The sequence below is a fragment of the Macrosteles quadrilineatus genome, unplaced genomic scaffold (genome assembly GCF_028750875.1).
Source record: "Macrosteles quadrilineatus isolate MER2022 unplaced genomic scaffold, UCM_ALF_1.0 Scaffold_5__1_contigs__length_97177068, whole genome shotgun sequence".
Taxonomy (NCBI): Eukaryota; Metazoa; Arthropoda; class Insecta; order Hemiptera; family Cicadellidae; genus Macrosteles; species Macrosteles quadrilineatus.
In genome coordinates, this window is record NW_026542598.1 from 10,299,674 (window position 1) to 10,316,447 (window position 16,774).

The window sequence follows — 16,774 nt, forward strand, 5'->3', positions numbered from 1 at the left end:
CTGTTATTTTGATTAGTGCAGTTTATTTGGCAATAAAGCTGTGTTTACACGAGGCCAGGTTACACGCCTCAGGTAACTTGAAATACATTAGAGGCAAAGGCAAGTAACCTGTCTGCTCCAGGCCTCTGTAAATGCGGCCTAATTCTTCACAACATTTTATTGAGATCAAACGTAGCCAAGGTGGTCGGTGAAGATTGGTGTGGAGAATTTCCAGGTCATCTAATCTAAATGTTACGAATATCATTGTAACAAAATACTCGATATAGGCTAACCATTTTTTAAGAGCTGTTTAGTCTCCGGATTACTGTATTATACTTAAAATGGTTTACAATACCTGCATATCATAACTCTTGGTTGCTGTAGTGGCAACTAGTTTCAGTCCTTACTTTGAACCATCACCAGGCCTACATGGTGTCAAGTAGTCACTTAATTTGGAGGTCATCAACAGAGTTCAATAAATAACACACATAAGACACGGGAACATAAAACGGACATACTGTTTACATGAAACACGAAACAAACTAAGGTCATTGACAAAAGTGATTGTGATCGGGCTGAAGTAAAGTTTGTTTTTGTTGAGTTTCACTTGCAATAGATAGAGGTAAACTTGTAGGTGGAAATTTGGTTGTATCTGTCATACGACCAATATATTGAACGTTGAAGCTCAAAGGTTGAAGGTGGCTGGAATGGAAACTGAATAAGATTGCAGGTTAAAAAATGATACCAATGTATATGAATTACTGAAATATTTAATAATCATATTTCTTTATACATCCTTTACAATTTTCCAAATTATTAAGTCTGTAGGAAAGTATATTTCATGAATCAAGGCAACCAAAGCCTATTGATTGAAATACATAAATATGTACAATAGTCCCCCAGGGGCATTCATCTAACAAATGGTATTGTACAAACAAGTAACAAAATAATCTAATGTCTAATATTCCCTTTGTAAACACAAATGTAAACAAATCTTTGGCATTGAAACATCACAAAAACATTAGGAAACCTACCATAGTTAGTTATTGAATGTATTTTTAATTTTTAACAATAAATTTAGCTCAAAAAGTCTCAGACAGTTGAAATGTTGAAATGATTAAGCACTGTAGTCATAAATTGCAGGGTATTCATTTGTATTTTGTTTGTTAGGCTTTCAATTATGTATTTTTATTTTTAAAAGACTACAAAGTACAAATATTAATTTCAGGTAGCTGAGTGGTTTTAGCCTGCCTAGCAATCTAAAATTCGCCGCCACTCCTGAGAAAAGCTTGGAAATTGAACGCAATTGTTCTTCATCAATTGGCTTTTGATGACACAAGTCATTTTACTCCATTCTGTAGTCAAATTTGGGTTATCTCAATTGATAATACGGTATTTTTTTGATGGTTCAAAACTGGACCCAGCTGTTCCTGATCATTGGGCTCTAAATAAATGATCCTGGCTAATGAAACAGCTGATCTTAGTCAGTAACAAAGCTACACAGATCATCTCATATTATTCATCACTCATCCTTCACACATAATATATGTGAAGGATGAGTGAAGAATAGTATTTTAATCCAAATATTATTTAGGTTAAAATATGCGCCTAGGTGGCGTCCCAATCTTAGTAATTGATAATTGGTAATATCAATATCATATTTTGCGAATAAAAACAGTACCAGTAGTTTTAAATGTTTCTACAAGTTGACAAAAACGTTACACAAATCATCTTTTTCACATGGTGTTCAGAATGTTGAGGTGTAGTTACATCACATTCAACATTAACTGTTTGAGACTTCTTGGTAACAAATGAACAAAGTAATATGAACTTATAAGCTGTAGATCACAGCTTGCAGCTGCACCAGGCGAGGAAAAGTCAAAGACAGAAGTGCACAAAGCAGATTATTGTACCGAGGTTCTTGGTCTCCGTCAGCTTCCTAATCTTGCGTTTACTCTATGTAAATATCTTCAATCGGATATGCAGTCTCAATAAACTTAGTATAAAACCTTTCAAAAGCCCTCCTGAAACCAAAATCAAATTAAAATTAGGGCAGAAATGTTTACATTACGAGAAACATTACCATAATTTGTTATTTTATTCATTTGACTGGGTATATAAATACTATGTCAAATAAATAACAAGTTGGAAAAGTTTTACCCAGTTTCACAACAAATGAAAGAATTTAGTATAATTGAGCCATTTACAGAGTAGGCAGCTATAAAATACTTTTTGAGATATTTCGTTTTGTTTTTTACCAAGATGCTTGGCAGCTTCTTTTAACCTAACATTTGCCCATTGAAACGTTTCCAGCAAAGCAAGGTGTGAGCCAGTACAATACAAGGGTGACTGTACTGATAAGAGTAGTGGCAGGTACCACTAGAAGAAAAAGCAGCATAGCACAATACTACAATCAGGTTGAATGACTTCTGCAATCGAACCAATGTCCTTGGACGGAAAGAAATCGTGAGTATCCTTTGCAATAAAGGGTAAACATCTTCAACGTCGAGTCCCATCATTCTCGTCTTCTGTAGTGACAAAATATTACATTTTCCATTTTTTTTTTAGTAAGAGTCAATTAATTTTTAAGTCGTTATATGACAGTTTGTATTTATTTTCTCTCCTTGAGGTTATTTTGAATTAGAGATCTCAAAAATATAACTTCTGATAGTTGTTGAAATTTTTTGTGATGTTTTCTAAAAAAAACTGCAACTTGTCTGAGACAAGTTTTCTATGTTGCAGTTAAATTTTTAATAGTAAAAAAGATAACTGCAAAAATTTATTTATGTAATAATTGAAAGGTTCTAAAAGAGTTCTTGTAGTTAAGACGATTATGTCACCCTATGAATTTCTCCAACTGTGTCTCTCTCCGCTGAGTAGTGTTAGTGATAAGTGATTAAGAAGGCACCTGAAGATGCCACAGAAGGTGGGGAAATGCATAGGGTGGCATAAATATTTTACCTACAAGACCTCAGGTAATACAATCATGTTCTTGAAACTGGGGAAAAATATTTAAGAGTTTGAAAAGGTGTAGCATTTGTATTGGGGCAGTATCTGACATAAGAAACACTACACTATCAAATAAAACGCGAAAATTTAACTTAATTATTGACACACTCAATTAATTATTAAGTTACTCCGGACTTTATTTTATGTTGTTAATGCATGTGGCACCCACTAACTGTTCTATTTTCAAAACACTCAGTCTTACCCTATAGACTCTGCAACAGGTCTCGTAGATTCACAGCCAAGAAACACGTGACAAGCAAACCTGTGAAGCTGAGGGTGCTTGGTGATGAAACCCAGGTACCTGTGATCTGTCGGATGAAACGCACAGAACGACACGTTCTTCAAGGAGTAGAAGTAATCGTGGCATGGAGCATTGGAACTCTGCAAACATTGAACCATTCAGATGGATGCACATTTTAATTAACACACATTGAGCGTTTCACAACAGTGAGATCAGGACTGTGAACAGGGTGGATCAGGATTGTGAAAAAGTGGCGGGGGAACTTCTCCACAAGCCACCTAAAAATTTTCTGAACAGACTTGAGTACTTTTTAAGCTAATACTGGTACAGTTTTATATATTTATAAGGATTCAAGTAAGAAACAGCTAGTTTCAAGAAAAGTACCTTTTTGCTCTTGTCAACCATCCGCAGCCCCTGATCCGACACCTCCAGTATGCAGGAGTGAGCCTTGTGTTTGGTCGACACAATCTTCTTGACAGCCTGACACAGTACAGAGTTGCCCTTGTGATTGAGAGTCTCCACTGAGCCGAGGTAGCCTAACAGAAACCTCTCTCTCTTCACCCGAGGAGCCTCCTCAAAGTCATTCAGCTCCATGTCCACTGCATAGGCTGACGGGAAGATACCCTGCTGGCCCGTCCTTAGGTTCACACCTGGAAAACAGGTAATAGGAAAATGTAGGAGGTAAAATGCACTTATGTTTGAGGACTATCTTTTTTGCAAATAATTATTTACCATCTTTATTGTTTTTTAGTCTGTAAAGTTCTGTAGTGGGAAAATCAAAAATTAAATTTTTGTAACAGACAGAGAACAATGGTATATTTGAAAAATGTTCTTATCTAAAATGTTTATTGATTGTTTTCTAGATATTTCCTGTTACATGACAGGAAGATTTAATCAAGATATCAAAGGGAAAATTATGTATCCATTTCACTTAATTCAAACTTTTTCTTCAACATTTAATAACTAAACCCACATTGTTTAATGAAAACACTGTATTAAATCTGAGTTTCCTCCTTTTCAATCAATTTCCCTTGTCACCTTCCCTCTTCTTTTTTCCCGTTATGAATTCTTCTATCTATACTATATTTCCCTTTTTTCCATCATCCTGTTACCTTGAATACTTATCTCTTTGTCAATGACCATCTAACCTGGATTGATTGTGCCAAACGGATTTTTTTCTGAATTATTATTTACAAACATTATGACAGATTAGGCAGTCGTGAATCTACTAATCTCAAAACATTCCTGGATTGATTACAACTAGGGTTTAATCTCGAGGCAGCCCTCAACTTCCTGCTTAAACATGTCATCAAGAACCTTGAACTTTGTGAGAGAACATTGTAGAGCCACAGACAAAGCCTCAGAATCACCTTTTGTGTTCGTTTAGCAACCCCCACTTTTTGTTCAACTTTTGCTGTTCCCCTTTTCTCCTAATAGTTCCGGTCTCCTTCATCCCTTTTCCTCACAACTTCTACACTTACCTTCACACCACAGGTCATCAGCTTCTTTCTGTACATAGATCGGGTCTCCTATTTCCACCTCCATTTCGTCCCGATGTCGTGGGATGAACTTGTGCAGTCCTCGATGAGTTGGCTCTAGTAACTCAAGCTGAGTATGTGTGAAAGGAAGTCCTGCTGAACTGTTGTGAGAAAAAGAAAGTATTTATTATGGATCCGTACAAATAGTGCTGTATTGTGTACAATACCAAAACACCACATAATTTTGAACTATGAAATTCATTGTCATTTTTAGCAGCATTTGGTGGGAATTGCAGTATTGCAGAATAAGAATTGGGTTTGATTCTACAAATGCATAGGTAGTTGCTGTAAAATAATGTTCGCCTTTTTGGTGTTTAGTGATGTAAAGATTGAAAATAATAAAAAATAGTATGCGTGAATTGCCTCAAAGTAAGAGGGATATTTAAAGAACTCTGATTTTTATCTTTCTGACAATACTTGCCCTATTTCCGATAACTACACAACCACTCGCCATTGCATTATGCTGCAGTGGTAAGATTGTTGACTGCTTTGAAAATGTTTATTTCTGTATTTTTGTTGTTTTACCTTATCTACTCAGTGTTTTTCCTCTTATACAGTACACTATGTTGCTAGGACTTTATTTTAATCAGTATGATTTGATTAGTCACAGATGGAACAAAAACCATATCTATTCTTATAGGAAGTATATCCTATAAAATATGTTACAATGGTGATCAATTTCGATCAGTCACTCTGGTCATCAGGCCCAATTGAAGACTCATTCAATACCTATAATAGCATCAACATGTCAAATTCTAATCAAGGAGTTTTTTCATTCACTTAACTCTGAAAATCGCTCTTCTCAAAATGGACCAAAAGACTGAACTGAGATTTTTTTCAAGGTTTCTTTTACACAGCAAGTGTAGATTGAGTAAACAGCTATGTAAACTTTGTGAATTGAGGCGTTGAGAGGCCAAGGGAGATATGTGACTTTTTAAAAAATGTTGTCATGGTAACGGGTTTTGTTAAAAAAGGGTGGAATTTCAACAAATAATTCACTTATATCCCCTGGCCTCCAAACTAAACACCTAAGAGTTGGAAGCCAAGGGGTATAAGTGAATTTATTTTTATTTTTATTTTATTTTTTATGACTATGAAAAAAATACAATGACATTTTTAAAAAGTCACATATCTCCCTTGGCCTCTCGACGCCTCAATTATGATCACCTGGAGGGGGAGCCGGGAGTGTCAGAGTCAGTTGGTGCGATGGTTGGCTGAGGAGATGTTGATTTGAGTCCATCCGGGCTGTGAGCCGTCGAGTGACCCGAGTCCACATCTGTACTTTGGAACCTGGAACAAGATTAAGGAACTTGTAAATGCAAGCAACTTAGTGATTAAATAAACCAAATTGTAGCTAAAACTTTGATAATTCGTCAAAATCTAAGTCCTTTCACAAAATGAAAAGAAAAAAGCTCAGTCACCACGCACATAATATTGGAAAAAGAATTAATCTTTTAGGCAGATTAAGATTTTGTGTAACTCAAAGAATGGTCTCGACTCTTGAACTCAAACTCCTTCATCTCATTCAGAATGGATTCACATATTGATTCATGGTTGATAAGGTATGAAAAGTGCCATAGTTCACAAGCTATCCTTTCAGTTTGACTTATTTAAAAAGCTGGTGAATTCAACAATAATCAGTAATTGACAACAGAAAACTATTATAGGCTCAGTTTCAACTGCATTGATTGATATTCAGAGTCTGGTTACAACTTTAACATGAGGATGGGAATGCCTAGTTTCATCACCTGTCAGAGTCGGGGCTGTCTGCGTCGCGCAAGTATCCGTGACACTTCAGCAGAAGCAGCGACCTCGGTGGGTTGACTGAGATCTGTAGTGACAACGCATCACCTAACTCTTCAGCTAGACTCAGCACTGATGCTGGCAAACCACATCAAACAATCAGCAACTTGGTTGAATAAATATAGAGCACTGTATCAGACATGCCATCTATATGGGCCAGATGTAGCTATTTTTAAAACAATCAAATAGAATAATTGTTAAAGTTAAATTTTCCCTCTTCCTTCTCCAAGTTCAGCTGATCCGTCAGCTGTTGTTAAGCGATCGACCTGCGGGATAAAAATAGTTTTCCCCTATCGTGAGGAGGCAGGACTTTTCGAGTTCCACGAAATGTCCGACTTTGGTTGACTATGGACGATTTGTGCGATGTATGTGTGTGATTGTTTATGGCGAGTCCATGACATAACTACTAGATAAAAAGGTGTAGTAAAGCCCCCAAACAATCTTCATAATAGAATGACCGCCTTAAAGCATGTCATTTGAAAACATAACGTTGAATAAATTTAGTGGTATTTCGTCCCACCCTGATGATTTCTTATTTTTGAAAGATTTATTAAAATTATTAAATCTTTCAAAAATAAGAAATCATCAGGGTGGGACGAAATACCACTAAATTTGGTCAAAAATGCTTCTAAATTCATTGCAGAACCACTCTCTATAATTATAAATCAATCATTCCTCAATAGTAGTTTTCCTGAACACTTAAAATATGCTGAACTAAAACCTCTTTTCAAAAATGGAGAGAGACAAAATCCAGACAATTATCGTCCAGTCTCACTTTTACCGACATTCTCTAAAGTTTTTGAAAAATGTGCTTCTTACCAAATATCTTCTTTTATGGAAACCCACAATACGGTATTTTGTCTAACAAACAGTTTGGGTTTAGAAAGGGTCGAAGCACCATGAGAGCGCTCTCAGACTTTGTTGAGGAGGTGTCATGGGCCTTGGATGAGTCGCATAGCACAATGGGGGTGTTTTGTGACTAATCCAAGGCGTTGACTGTGTCAATCATGATATCCTCATTAAAAAACTAGAGTCGTATCCCTTTTCTGGAAATTCAGTGTCATGGTTGAAATCTTACTTAAATAATCGCTATCAGAGAACAGTCATTTGTAAAAATAATTTAAAAGTAAAGTCAGAATGGCAAAAAATTAAAATAGGTGTGCCTCAAGGTTCGATTTTGGGGCCTCTTCTATTTCTTATATATATCAATGATCTTCCAAAAAATGTTTCAAATAATCTAATTCTGTATGCAGATGATACTACTGCAGTAGTTAAAACAAAAAACAATGAGGGATTAAAACATAAAATTGAAGAAAGCCTAACCGAATTGGGGAAGTGGTTTGAGATCAATGGATTGAAAATTAATGAAGAGAAAACCAAATTTGTAAGATTTTGTTCACCTCAATCAATGGCACACACTGATCAATCTCAACCAACTGATGATAATGTAAAATTTTTAGGTCTATATATTGATAAACACTTGACCTGGAGTAAGTGCATTCAGTCAGTAATTGGAAAATTAAATTCAGCCTGTTTTCAAATGTTATGCTTAAGAAATTCTATAGACCTGAAAACTTCTGTCATGCTCTATTATGCTTACTTTTATTCAATAGTACAGTATGAAATTGAATTTTGGGGGGTTCGCCTCTGAAATTGAAAAAGTTTTTAAAATTCAAAAAAAGTTTATAAGAATTATGACTTTTTTACCATGGAAATCTTCGTGCAAAACAGTTTTTAAAGAATTGAATATTATGACTGTTCCAAATTTGATTATTTACAAAACATTGTTAGCGGTGCATTCAAATTTTGATGACTACATTAGCGAAAACTTTGACCACATATATAACACTAGATTTAAAAATAATTTCCAATATCCGAGACACCGACTGAAGCTTGTAGAAAAAACACCTAAATACATGGAGAAAAAACTTTTTAATAAACTACCCTCAACTCTAAAAAATGTAATTAATAATAAATCTTTTAAAAGCAGCCTTGCTGATTTTCTGATTAGCAAGACGTATTACAGTGTTAATGATTACCTCAATGAAACTAACCAATCAATATGACTCTATTTTGTATGACATAGAAACTAATTTTTTTTTCTGTCATCGTTTAACAAATTTTGCCAACTTGTTTACAAACATTTTTTATGCATAAGACATATTGTTGTACATTAGGTTAAGTTAGTAATAATCTTGACAATGTCATCTGTTTTTTAGCTGTGCTATGATTTAAAACGTTGATGTGACAATAAAGAATTATTTATTTAATAGTTAAATGAGTCTTTCTCAGAGTGAACAGTGTGCTAGTTATTGTTACCATGATAGTGATAGTTAACCCAACTTAGTGCTGTAGATTACAAAGAGTTGTCTTTTCAGTTTGGCTTGGTAAAATGTAAAAAGTTGAAGAAATAAGTTGACATTACCAAAACTGGCTAAATCTATATAACATGAGATTGAAATGTATATAACCTTCATTAACCAGGCTAGTTATGGATCCAAAGTTGTTTAAAGAAAAATTAGGATTCCTATATATTTGTGAATATGTTTCTTTTTTAACAGAACTAAAAATAGCATCTAAAATTTCTTATTTTATTATTTTGTAACATAATCTATTCAGAAATCTGTCACTAATTGAATACTCAAGCGTTGTACATAATATAAAATGACAAAAGTATTCACATCTTTGCAATTGGTCTTTAAACAATGTACTATATTTGGATGTGTCTGGAGAACTGTTATGCAAGTGTTTCTATCATTACTTACATTTTTTGTTTTTTGGAATTTCAGGTAGTTTTCTCCGTTTTCGTTCGCCGCTGGGTCTCTCAGGCCAAGCAAGCCGTGTCTCTGGGACATGTCCACTGTCAGGTACGAACTGGGGCCTGAACATACATCAAGTTAGATAGCACAAATATAGCGCACATATTGGCAAAATGTACTTTTAAACGTCCCTAAGGACCTTCAGAAAGTATAATTTCTTCAAAATTTTAAGAACTTTAAGATTCTATGTTGAACCAAGGTGTGTTGATGTATTGATGGTGTAATAGTTAGTGTTACTTCAGTTTGAGATGAATGGGTTTGATCCATGTTGTATATCTATACACATTTTAAAGGTTTGACCCAATTTCCCATCAATTTGAGACTCTCATAAAAAGTACCAGTGATGTACTATCCAAGCCATATTGTTATGTGTCATTGTCTGTGTTATATTTTTGTACTAGATAACAGAACAAAAGCAAAAAAATTACATAACAGGATAGTGGAAGAGGAGAACTACAATCAAATTAAAATAAATTATAACTATGGTAAATTAAAATGTGTGATTTTATAAGGTGCTATTCAAAAGTATTTAGAGTGTATTCAACTTAAATGATACATAATTCATGTTCCTCGTAATGTTGTAATTTATGTGTGTTCATGTTCATGTTGTGTGTGCAGTTTGTGTAATGTGTGTAATTATTGTAATTTATGAAATATTACATTAATCTTTATATTAAAATCTTATTCAAAAACAGTTTATACAAAGGAGAACGTTTGGACTGGATTAAGTTTTTCACCTGGAGACTTCACTGGTGGAGTAATCATCCTCTGAGGCAGGTTTGACAGGTCGGAGGTCAACTCCTAGAGGTTCTGCCACAGCCTCCCCTGGGCTGGTCTGAGGTGAAGGAGATTCTTCCTCCACCATCACATCATGGACCAGCCTGTGGAGAGCAGTATTACCTTAATTCAGACTATATGGTCTGTCTCTTCTATACATTTTAGCGAATTTCCCATACAGGGAATAAGCTATTACCGTAGGTATCATGGTAAGATTTAGACCTGGGACCAATTTACTTTTTCATTTTGAGTAAGTATCCTTTTGAGATAAAATTTGCTTTATCAATTGGATTCTTGTTATTTTGCCAGATTTTTCTCAACCTTCTTTTTTCCTCAATTTTCTGTTAAACGAAAATAAAAGACAGTAGTTGATGTTCTCGCAGAATTTTGAATACAAGTTGTAAATAAGCCAACTGCGTCTTCTAAATTTTGATTGCTTTGTAATTGAATTTTTAATTTAAATTGTTGTATATTTCTTGACGAAAAAGGTCCCAAGTTTTTAACCAAAGTATCAAAGTATTTAACCAAGTTTTCCTCTCTTTTCACTAAAACTCTAAATATCTCAAAGAAACCTCAAGATTTACAAAGAAGAAAATAGTTCAAGGTAAAATCTCTTCCTTAACAATCATTTGCCTACTAATCAAGCTGATGCTAAATTGTATTCTAACTGCTCTGATTCTCTCCTCTAATCTTTCACTTGGTTTACACAATATCACAACTTTGGTTCAAATACGATTTTTCTCTTAGTTTTTTTTTTTTTTACTACAGGTTATCCTTGTTATCCTTGCTATTTTTGTAAGAGTAAACACGTTTTTTATCTATTTCTATAACTGTAATATTTTTAAGCCTAGGTTTATAGGTGACTGAAGACTGAAACAGTAACTCCAATATTTTCAGCTCAAATGTAATATAAAACATTGCATCATCAAAATATGTTGTCTGTAAATTGAATTATAACATAAAGTTTAGCCAATTACTATCTATTTCAATGGTAGCCTTTTATTCTTTTGTTTTCATTACTTGCAAAGTACTTAATTATTCTGGTCTGGTACGTTTGTTATGAATTAATAATAGTTATTATTGAATTAAAATAAATTATTTATGTAGTTAATATTTTTCTATGAATGTAACAACATCCATAAATAAAAAAACAACAACAATACAATTCAATCTTGTAATATCTTTTACAAATAATATATCCACATACAATATATTATAGCAATGTATAGATGTACTCTGACACCAATGAACTTATTTCACGGCAAAAGATGTATGAAGAAATCGTTTTCATACCGAGGTCACAAGTAATGTAGTTGCACTGTTAATTAACATACTGTTAATTGTTAATGGCAAATTATTCTTACAAAAAGTTGTGCAACAATACAATAAATGCTTGTTTGTTGCAATAATAAGATATTTTATATAACGAAATAATCCAAGAATGTCAAGTTAAACCTAAAATAAACACCTATTTTTAATTGTTTAATTAAGGAGCCTAAATAAGTAAAAGTTATTTATGGAGCAATCTATTTACCTTTATAATATCAATTTTACCAACTCCATTCATCAATAGGCTAGCATATTTTTATACCTTTTGTGTTAAGTTTACACCTTTAATTCCATATTTTAAACATTATCTAACGACAAAATTTGTTCATTTTTAACGGCAACAAAATCGTTTAGGACCTACTATGTCATATCGTTGTAATATTTTTATAATAATTTTTGCTTTAAAGACAATAAAGAAAGTACAATTAAATTCCTTAGCACAGTACACTATAAGTGAGATATAGGCAAATAATGCAGATAAGGTTCAATAATGAATGAGTTGCTAAATTTAGCTAAAACGTACAGAGAAAATGTCTCAAAATACAGACTACCGGTAGGGCATTTATTTGACTGTACAAATATCCTTGAAAGCGTCAGCTAGGTATATTTTCAAAAATTAATTTTCACAAGTGTACTAGAGGAAATCAATTTTAGGGCTTACCCATTTGAAAATATCAATGACCGTGGCAATGGGTCGAGCCTTACACACTACACAGTCTCCCAAGGTCAAACCCGGGACTGTCAGATATTACAAATGCGTAGCGAAATAGTTATTAAATTGACAAGAACTTACGTGTATGTTTGGGCGGGCGCCTTTAGATGTTGGGGAAGTGGTTCAAAACAATTTCTGAACTCCTCGAACTCCGAGTCGGCCATTTTGCCGATGTGGCGCCGTCGACCGCGTCGTTGTGCGCGAATATATTGATTGTTGCCCAGACTCTGAGGATTCTTCAATCTTCACTTCGGTCTTCATTCTTCACTTTTGTCCCTGTGTTTACCTCAAGTTTATGTAAAGTAGGTCATCAATGAAGCTGACATTTAGCTCACATTCTTGTGTGATTTATTGTTTGACATTCGGTTTTGGCAAGTGTATTAGATTTGTGATGGGAGTTTTCGTTGAATATTTTACATTTAATCGTTCTAAATTCTTTAAAAAATTTGTAGTAACTTATTGTTTTACTATCGTGGCCTGGAACGAAGGATATTTGTTTAGTAATGAAATAATTTTTGTTGGTATTTTTTACCGACATCGGAATCGAGTTCTAAAAATCAAATGATGCAATCGTGCATTTAGTTTTCCCAAACAATGTGTAGGGAATAATTTCTATATGCATTAGCCTATGGCACAAAACACACTTTTCTCAAGTTGCTGTAATAGCTCTTTACTAATTTTACCCGTACTTCCCAACTGCACAAACAGTTACACTCTTACATTGATGACGTAAACAAATCAATGCCGCATACTTTTTTCTTCTTTTCGGTTTAATTTAACCAAACTCGTCAGATTGAACCAAACAGAATAATGTACTGGTGTGTAGTAGAATCGTAATTCGTTTCCAAAATAATGTAAACATGGAAAATAGTCTTAAAGTAAAAATTATGTTTTTACTTTGCAAACTTTTTGGGCGTCCAAGTTGAGTATTTCGAGGGGTTTTTCAGAACATGACTAGGCCTAAGCCTAAATGTTGTATTTAGCCTGGTTTACGATCTATCTTTGTGGAGTGACTGGAGTGTGTTATATTTCATCCCAATCTGTTCAGCAGTTTGTTGCATTCGCTCGAACGAAAACACGGACAAAGCAACAATCATCTCTCTATTGTATAATACTTGTATTCGATATTGTATTTACAAAAAAAAATGTAAATAATTGAATATAATACTAAGATTAAATTGTAAACATATCCTATCCCTTCCACTTCAATCATTCAAACTAAAGCAACTTGTCAATTGCTTTAGTTGAATTTTTAAGCAGATTCATGACGAAAGGAAATTTACGCTAACTTGTTTGGTCATAAGATGGATAAGACTGTTTACTGAATAAGTTGCAGACAAGGATTGTAGGGCTTGTAAATAAAACGTTCTTCAAAAGAGAAAATGTTGCTGTTTTATTTTTATCTAATATGAGTATGTGCAGCTTTGTTATTTACATATTGTGATTAAAGTGTTAATCAATTAATTGCCTCTTCAGCCAGGATCAAAATTCAAAATCCTATCAAGTACCTCTTGATTTTTTTTACGATTACATTGGTAAACAACAATTGAGAGACAATTTTGTGTCTCAAATTTCCTGGTATACATCACTCATCTTTAATTTTTTTTTCGGTTTGAAATACGCCTTAGAAAATGTACTATCTCCTATATCTGTCAGTGATGCAATATGTTTCCCAAACAGATCACTTAAACAGTAAATGAATTCAGATTTTTAAAATTAACCAAATTTCCCAAATTTTAGAAATTGCATTTTACGTGACCAAAATAAAAATGGATTCTAATTCAAATAAGAACTGCAAAACACAATTATTGTTCTTGTATTATTGTGTTGTGCTGTTGTACCATTTCGGTTAGGCTAACTAAATCCACCTTCAAAGGCTGTGGAAAAATTTTAAACAGATAACTTAATATGCGACCCACTTATAAAACAATCTATACTATTATAACATTAAGGGGGTGTCTGCCTGTCTGTCTGTGCGGTTCTCACGACTAAAATTCTAAAACGATACACCCAAAATTAAGCACAAAGATGGTCTGCATATCTAGGAATGTCTTAGGACTATTCACTTCCCTGAGTTCCTCTCGGGCTACGCCCCTTGGATGTCCAAAATGTTGCGGTGTCGAGGTATTTAAAAGTAAGTATTAATTGGTATCCGTGGAAGCATGAGAAAATTCACAATGTTTACCTTTGCATTGGCATTCAATGTAAACAATCAGAACTGGCATATGCTTATTTCACAGTTTCAGACAGCTGATCCAAAGAAATTAATATTATATTTTATACAACTATGGGGTAGGATTTTTATTATAGTTGCGGCAGTGTCTAGGATTCGAACCCACGACATCGCTGCCTTGGGACCGAAGTCAGTGACGCTACCTACTAAGCCACCAACTCACACCACTCATTTAACCTAAAACTTTATCATAGATTATTTATTCTAAATCTATGTCAATGATTATAAAACAGATTTTTCTTCCCGTTGCGAAGCACGGGTACATCATCTAATTATAAATTTATTAATATTATCAATTACACTGAGAAACTCACAACTGAAGATAGCAAGGATGATGTTTTTGAAAATGCAATGTTTAGTCCAAAACACTATCGTTTGAAAAATTTTATATTATTTAGAACTGAAGTTTAGGCCTATTATTCAAAAGAGACTTTTCTGGATCGAATGTTGAAAACTACTTAATCAATTCCACTCACGGCCTATTTCCGTATTTAATTTTGTTGAAGGATGCCCCTTCACATAAATATATTTCATACAACTCAATTAGCTCTCTTTACAATACTACTAAATTGGTACAATTTATTTTTATTGGTTCTCCTATTCACGAGTTTTTAAACATAGCTATAATTCGTAGACCTTTTTTTATTCTGCAGCTAAAAGTTAAATAATGAAACTATATGTCATAAAATATGTTTAAGTTTTTTAATTGCAGAAAAGTAGGGGTGTGTGGTAGTTCAGTGCTATTATAATTTATGTAGACTACTATTTGGGTCAGGCTCAAAATAAACAATCTCGATACCTAGTATTTACAAAAGATAGTAATGTTTGAAGAATCTGTTATAATAGCTAACATCTTTATTCACAAAGTCTTTGTACAAATTTTTTACATTAATAGTCAAAGGGCCCGAATGGTCATTCACTAGTGCACTCGCCCTACTATTTTTTTTACTTTGCACGTTCTGTAATTCGTGAATCAATTGGTAAGTTTGCATTATTGATGGAAAAAATAAATGTACACCACAAAAATATTATTTAAAAAAAGTTTATTTACATCACGATGAAATGTATTTACAAAACTTACTCTACACCTACTCATTCTGGCTGAGTGGCTCCTCTTGCCCAAAATATTACAAGTAAGAGGAACGACTTCTAAATAAACATAATAAACTGCATTTTGTTATGTTGAAAGCTAGAGATATATGTTGCATCACAACTCGATGAATACAGAAACTACTATGTTCAGTTGTATGCACAAGCTGTCTGTCACATGTACTATGTATTCCTTATAAAAGTAGATAAATTAACAAAAGCGGTTGGCCCGCTTGAACAAAAGGATGTTTACTGTAGATAAAAGTACCAGATGACAAAAATAGGTGAATGACAACAAGAGAAACATTACAACACTGTGTCATCAGATCATGATGGCACTTGGTCACCAAAACTGCTCAATACTTTGAGAGGGCTTTTCTGACAACCCAAAGCATGATGAGTGCCATGTAGAATTACTGAGACTCCCTTGAGCATGTATGATAGTGGTGGTCGCTGTTTCGGATCGAGAGCTTTCAGGCAATATTTGCACTTTTTGATCTTTATGGTCCAATTGATGAATTTCTTGGCTTACACCTGAAACAAAAGTAACAGTTTTAAGTGAATACGAATATTTGAGAGACACAATTTAATCTTATTGTTTTTACTGGTAAAAGGTGTAAGTTTACCACTATATTGGCATAGCCTCCTCCGGCCATGGTATTTAGATTCAGACTCCTTCATAGATTTATCGTCATTAAAGAGAAGCTGTAGACAATTTTAAGGTTTGTTTATTTTTATAACACTTAATTTTAATTGTATTGGATTCTCTTTATTGAAAAAGTTTTAATATTATATTACGTTATTCGTCCTGAAAGTAGGTGTTTACTGGACGAGTGTGTTCGTTCCTGTGCGAGACGAAGTTGAGTGCAGGATTGCCATACGAGTCCGATAAATACATTTTGGACAAGTGACGTACGATATTTACTCCAAACATAAATAATACTAAGCTAACTTAACAAATCTTCAAATATTCCCACCGACTAAAGGAATTACAACCACTACCGTTACTCCATAGCCTCTTTTATGTTTTTGTTATAACCACTCATTACCAAATATAATCAGCTGATTGGTGTCCGGTAAAAACTCATTACAGTACATTAGTACGTAATGAAATCCCATTGGATTAAGCTGTCGGCAAACAGCTGTTTTCTGGACTAAATCTTTGTGTGGGAAGTTCGTTAAAACAGTGTACTGTGGTGTAAGCATTTTTTTGCAAGTCTGTTAATAACGAAGAGCAGCTGATAT

General features: G+C 33.9%; 2 protein-coding genes across 2 annotated transcripts in view; both read right to left on the minus strand.

Annotated features, from left to right (window-relative positions):
• Nucleotides 1–746: 746 nt before the first annotated feature.
• Nucleotides 747–12,395, minus strand: LOC128994673 (JNK-interacting protein 1). The gene is made up of 9 exons (XM_054419374.1): nt 12,289–12,395; nt 10,127–10,270; nt 9,336–9,451; nt 6,516–6,648; nt 5,935–6,057; nt 4,711–4,868; nt 3,614–3,879; nt 3,191–3,369; nt 747–2,003 (listed from the first exon to the last, which is right to left on the minus strand). Exons 1-9 carry the CDS (start codon nt 12,369–12,371, stop codon nt 1,931–1,933), a joined length of 1,275 nt encoding a protein of 424 aa, XP_054275349.1. The 5' UTR covers nt 12,372–12,395; the 3' UTR covers nt 747–1,930.
• A 3,071-nt stretch (nt 12,396–15,466) lies between these two features.
• The window catches only part of LOC128995000 (fibrillin-1-like), a 40,994-nt gene continuing 39,686 nt past the window's right edge, over nt 15,467–16,774 (minus strand). The window contains exon 17 of the mRNA XM_054419865.1: nt 15,467–16,063. Within this exon, the coding sequence (XP_054275840.1) occupies nt 16,058–16,063 (6 nt within the window). The 3' untranslated portion in view covers nt 15,467–16,057. The remainder of the gene's footprint in view (nt 16,064–16,774) is intronic.

Bases quoted from the DNA above. Each gene is read 5' to 3' on its own strand.
- LOC128994673 (XM_054419374.1), bottom strand. From the start codon at position 12,371: ATGGCCGACTCGGAGTTCGAGGAGTTCAGAAATTGTTTTGAACCACTT. The intron at 6,649-9,335 runs GTAAGTAATGAT...GTGGTTTGCCAG, and splicing joins AATTCCAAAAAACAAAAAAT to CATCAGTGCTGAGTCTAGCT. The intron at 4,869-5,934 runs GTGATCATAATT...TTCTCACAACAG, and splicing joins ACTCCCGGCTCCCCCTCCAG to TTCAGCAGGACTTCCTTTCA.